At 48.5% G+C, this 5607-nt stretch overlaps 1 protein-coding gene across 8 annotated transcripts in view; it reads left to right on the top strand.

The window, feature by feature from the left end:
* LOC109510208 (LIM domain-binding protein 3-like) overlaps positions 1-5607 on the top strand; it is a 24188-nt gene that overhangs the window by 14447 nt on the left and 4134 nt on the right. For 3 of the 8 annotated variants that reach the window (XM_019860366.1, XM_019860368.1, XM_019860367.1), the window contains 5 exons: positions 1268-1447; positions 2236-2402; positions 2540-2585; positions 4147-4197; positions 4879-5081. In XM_019860366.1, the coding sequence (XP_019715925.1) occupies positions 1268-1447; positions 2236-2402; positions 2540-2585; positions 4147-4197; positions 4879-5081 (647 nt within the window). The remainder of the gene's footprint in view (positions 1-1267; positions 1448-2235; positions 2403-2539; positions 2586-4146; positions 4198-4878; positions 5082-5607) is intronic. The other 5 variants (XM_019860369.1, XM_019860370.1, XM_019860371.1 and 2 more) reach the window with 5 other exon arrangements.

The following is a 5607-nucleotide window of genomic DNA, read 5'->3' as shown; positions in this document are numbered from 1 at the left end:
CCTAGCCGCTGGCTTTTTTGTTGTTGTTTTTTTTTTTGTTTTTCTGGTCAAATAAATGAAATCCATTTCATAAATGGCATTTTGAGTTCAGAATGGAGTGTCAACGGTGATTGACAACTAATCGGTTAGCAAATTAGTCGACAACTATTTTGATAACAATAGCCCCCCCCAAAAAAAGCAACAACTTAAAGTTGTAGCTTTAACTTTCATATTATTACAGTATCACTTTTTTCAACAAGAATGCAATCTTAATAACTAGACCCAATTAGAAACGTCTTTTTTTTTTTTTTTTTAGCAACACCAAAACACCTGATCCCTTTCTTGGCACCAAAATGTCTCATCCAGTGTAATTGCTTGATTATTTCAAGACATTGTTCAACCTAAAATTGTCCATATTTTTTGTATTTTGCTTTGTCTTTGCCTTTTTGTGGCTTGACAGCGTACTGCCAAAAAGAACCACCAAGAGGAAACGAGTTTGCTAAACTTAGCTTAGACTAGAGTGACAGGACACGATCAGTCAGCATCTCATAAGTTGTCTTATTATTTATTCATTTATTTGCATTTGCTCTTTAAAGGCCAGGTTGACATTCAAAACGATACAAACGCCTTTGGTGCGCGTGCGCCCGTCAACCGAAATGAGCCGTTGCGTGTGTGCGGCTGACGAAACGACGCTCTGGTTTGCTGTGTTGTGTTGTGTTGACGTTTGACGCAGACTTGTCTGACGCTTGGCGTGACGGCAAAGGTCACGCGGTGCTCGCCGTGGCGTTGGATTGGCCGGAGCGTGTTGACCTCGGAGGCTGGGTTAGTCACTCTGTGCTCGTGAGGGCACGACTTGGACAAAATTCACAATTACCTCTCACACGCTCTCTCATACTCAACGGGCAACTGGAATCCTCTCATGCGTTGATAAAAACCATTTACATGCACTACTGAAAAGTTATTCGGTTACACTGCTGAAACGCTCTCGCAAAACAAATGCTCTCACACTCCCGCCAGGAACACTCTCACACAGTCTAGTGAAATGGCGAAACGCAACCGACAACAATTTTGCTGCCAACTTGCATGTCAGGGGGAGCGAGAGTATTTAAGTAACGTGCAAGTGCATTCAACTGCATATGTGAGAGGTGATCCTGAATGATGTCCCACATGCAGATGGAGCCCTCGCGTCGTGTGTGGTTCTGTAGTGTCCCTAATGAAGCGTCCCCCGTGAATGCCTTTGTCACGCAATCGAAAACGCCTTCACCCGTGCGCCGTCCTCGCCTCTCAGCGCCGGCGTGCTTGTGAAGGAAAGCGTCGCGGCCACCCGCAAGGCCATCGAAGTGACGGGCCCGGGGGGCAAGGCCACCATCATCCACGCCCAGTACAACACGCCCATCAGCATGTACTCGCAGGACTCCATCATGGACGCCATCGCCGGGCAGACCATGACCAAGGGACACGACGTCGGGTGAGACCCCCCTCGCTCGGTTTCGGCCTCCTTCTTCTGACATGATGTGACGTGTGAATAAGCGTATTGTCATCCCCAAAAATTGTTCGGTACTAGATTGTGTTGTAGGAAGAGCGAGCATTCTTCCGTTCCCTTCCCTTGTCTCTTCTCCTTCTTGCGAGGAAGTTGTTTTGTTGTCGTTGATGGTGACATCACACATGCTTCGGGATGGAAACGTTGTCACGGTTGGCTTTGTGAAGCCGCCTGGTGATTTCTCGGGGGACTTTGGCTTTCTTCCATTCGATCGAAGCCCGGAATCACCAAATGAAAATGTCCGCGCCGTGTTTCGACAGTACGACGGAAATAAGTGAAGGACGAAGCATTGCGTGGTGCATTGGGGCGTGCGTGGCATGAAAACTTTGCTGTTTTGTCCGCTCCGAGCCGATAAAAATCATCTTGTGAAACCTTTGCACTCGTCTCCTCACAGTCGTCTGCGTCCATCTCTCGGATTTCAAGAAAGACTCGTCATCAAAGCAAATGTTCTGAGCTCCTTTTTCTCTGAGCACAAGTGTTTTTTTCACTTCCTTGTGTGCCCCCCCCCCAACATTTCATCTTTTCTTAATGATTTTTCATTCATTCCGAAGCCACTCTTTTATTTGCATTGGTGACCAACAAAAGCCCCACCCCCCAAAAGAATGCTCCCTGTTCTCTGAGCTCACTTGTTGTGGGGCTCTTGTGTGGGTGGGTGGGTGTGTTGGTGGTGGTGGTGGCGGCGGCGGCGCCGGGGTCTGGCCCATGTCCGCTTCCAGTCCACATCCAGAGCGTCTGGTGGACAGCGCCTCGCCAGTCTACCAGGCGGTCCAGAGCGCGGAGGAAAGGGAGGACGAGGACGAGGAAGGGCACCGCCGCCAAGCCAGCGCACAGTCCAAAACCTTCCAGACGCTCGCCCACATGATGGGAACGGAAACGCAACACGGTAAGAAGGCGGATGCCGTCGCATGCTTCGATTCTTCCGGGAATCTTTATCGTGCAAATGCTCAGTGGGCTGTCTCGTATGTGGCCCGCGATCTACAACGCTAACCCAACAACATCTGTTTTGTTTGTGTCTCACAGTCATGGCGGATGAGGAAGAGGATGATGAGGTGTTGAGGAAGAGCAGGTAGGCTGCGTCACTCGCACCTCAGAACCTGCACAGGAAGTCTCGCCCCGCCCCGCCCCGCCCTGCCCGCCTCACCTCACCTCCAACCTCACCGCTTCCCACCAACCCGTGACAAACACAACCAAAGTTCTTTTTCTTTGTGTGTGTGTTTGTGCGTGTGTGTGTTTGTGTGTGTCATTGTCGCCCTGAAAAGAAACCAAAATTGCACTTTGTTGCAATCTTGCTAAAATGAAGTCCGATTTTGAGAGGAAATCGTCGTGTACGTACCTCAAGATTATAAATTGTGTTCCACAGATTTCATGTCAAAACGATGCAGCTTTTTGTCCCAACTAAACGTGCACTTTTGATCTCATGAAAATCAACCATTTTATTCTCGTAATATGAAGTTCTTTCATCTTTTCAACTTGATTCTCGAATGTAAGCAACATAGACTGAGGGAGGATGGAAACAGCTGTTGGTGCGTTTTCAGTCGCTTTATGAACAAAAGCACTTTGCTCGCACAACCTGCCGCTAGCTTCTGCTATTGGCCAGTTTCCTGGCCAATAGCAGGTCCCCTCACTTCCGCGCCACTCGTCAGACCGGACCCGCCTTTGAAAGGAAATTCACAGTCAGAGTTACTGTCGTGTAGAATTTGTAAATAGTGACCCCAATTGGACTAAAATAATAACTGCACCTCACATGCATGTATTGTACCTTTTATTTTGCCAATTTGCATGAAGTTTAAAAATGCATACATGTGAAGATTCCACTAAATACTCGGACACTGCTTTGTGGATTTTTGTCTGTTGCCGTTGTAGTTTGGAATATCCAACTTTTTATTCTTGTCGTATTCTCAAAAATAACGCAACTTTCATTTGGGGGGGGGCGGGGGGTCTCCGTTGTCATAACCTGCCACCTTTTCAATGGTAGACAGGTCTGGACTGCAGGCAGGCCAGTCTAGGACCCAGAGTCTTTAGCTCCGAAGCAACGCTGTTGTGCGGAATGTAGTTGGGCATTGTCTCGCTGAAATAAGCAGGGGCGGCCACGACAAAGACGTTGCTTGGATGGCGGCATAGGTTTCTCCTGCTAGCCGCCTGCCTTTTGCGATCGAACGGCTGTTGCGAGTGAACATTTTCAGGGTCTTCGAAGTCTTGCTGTTTTTCTGGGCTGAATGTGTTGCGTTCAAGTGCAGCTGAGAAAGTTAGCCTCCGGCAAAGCGTTTTGAACAGCCAGATTTTCTTGTCCCTTTTGTGAATGATACAGACTCATTTCTTGCATGGATGATGATGACGACAACAAATAGTGATGTTGCGTTTCAACTGGCACATTTTCCGTCCGCCGACAAAAGCGTTGATGGAAAGGTCCCTTTTGGAGAATGAAACAGACTGGAATCGAGTCATATTTGGGTGCCGCTCTGTTTTGTTTTGTTTTTTATTGAAATTCTCGCTGTCTCGCTTCCCCTTCACGAGTCTGACGTTGAACGCCCGTCTTCCTCTGATTCTTTTTGTAGCCGAGGCTCCGAAAACGTCACGCGTGTCAAATAGCGACGTTTGCTCATGTGTTTTATATCTTACACTTGCAGCCTGAAGCGTCAGTCGGCCGCCGGCGTCCAACACAAGGCGGCCGTGTCCAGGTACCGCTGCCGATCGCAGCAGCCGCTCCATCGCGGCGCCATCGCTCGTCCCTCGTCTTCTCATTGAGCTTCCTCAGCGTTACGCGGCAAAGCTTAAACACATTGTGGCAGGCGTGTCGTGTGAGCCACGCCCACTCCACTGAATGGCAAACTCAGGGGCGCCGTTTCTTTCCATGGAGAGATACAGTACAGTGCTGCCTTGACTTTGAGTTTTTCAAGGTACGAGCTGTTGCCAAAATTAGTCGACTCGACAGAGAGAAAAATGAACTTTAAAATGTAACAATAAGTTAACGCACAATCCTCTGTGACGGGCAGGGGTTAACCGTATTATATTTTGACCCAACACTTTTCTTTATTGCAAGAAAATGCAATGTTTTGGGGTGCTGGAATGGATTAAGTGCACTTTATTTCATTTCAATGGGAAAGATTGAGGTGGCATAGGAACAAATTCATTGACGAGCTTGGACATGGAGCAAATTAAAGTCAAGGCACAAGTATACGTTTGAATCACTCCTTGGTATGAAATCGATATCAATTAGGTGTTGAATTCTCTCCTGCTTTTTCTTCTTGGCTACGCTACTCACCTTCATCGTCAACTAAGCTGACATCGTCACCATCGCGGTCATGCTGCCAGTTGCCGGTGTGGTCATTGAACGCATCATCTCTTGCTTCCTCCCCTAGTCAATTTGGTCAGCCGGCCCCCACCGCCGGCCAGCAAGGCCCGCTCCCAAAGCAATACCAGCAGGCCCCGCCCATGCCGCAAGCCCCGCCCCCGCAGCGCTTCCAGCAGGCCCCGCCCACCCAGCAGAGTTCCATTCAGATCCCCATGGGCTCCGCCCCTCCCAAGGTGGTCAGCACGGCCTGCATCTACCCGTCGCAGCCAGGTGAGCCAGCCAATCGGGACCGTCACATGAAGTGTTTCGGCTGCATTCTGCTTGGCTGTTAAAAAGCTTGAACGTCAATCCAATGCTGAGATGGCAGCAAGCATTTAAAATGGAGCAAAATAGGAAATAACCAGTCTTGTGGGTTTTTTCGGGGTGGCAAGTGCGTTGCGTATTCCATACATGGCAATTTTCCGCGGATCCGCGGAAATCCGCCGTTTTATTTCTTAAATTGATCATTTTTGTGAATCGTCTAAATCCGTTGAGAAAATTTTAGGGGCGGTCAGGTACCTTATCGTCGAGTTTTCACGAGCTCTCCCGAACAGTCTCTCCGTTTTCCGTTTGTAAACAGCCCTGCGATTGGACGTGTATGAAAGCTTCAACTAATCAGATCACTGAAGGCATTATTTGTTGCGGAAGTCTTAGCTCGATTATAAACGGCCCAGCGATTGGTTAACTACAAGCGATTGGACCAATCAAATTGCATGTAACATATTGTTTTACCTGATTCATGGCGGCCTGTTCGTCT

This window comes from Hippocampus comes, unplaced genomic scaffold, assembly GCF_001891065.2.
Source record: "Hippocampus comes isolate QL1 unplaced genomic scaffold, H_comes_QL1_v1.1 scaffold39, whole genome shotgun sequence".
Taxonomy (NCBI): domain Eukaryota; kingdom Metazoa; phylum Chordata; class Actinopteri; order Syngnathiformes; family Syngnathidae; genus Hippocampus; species Hippocampus comes.
The sequence above is the reverse complement of the archived record's forward strand: the minus strand, read 5'-3'. Positions and strand labels throughout refer to the sequence as shown.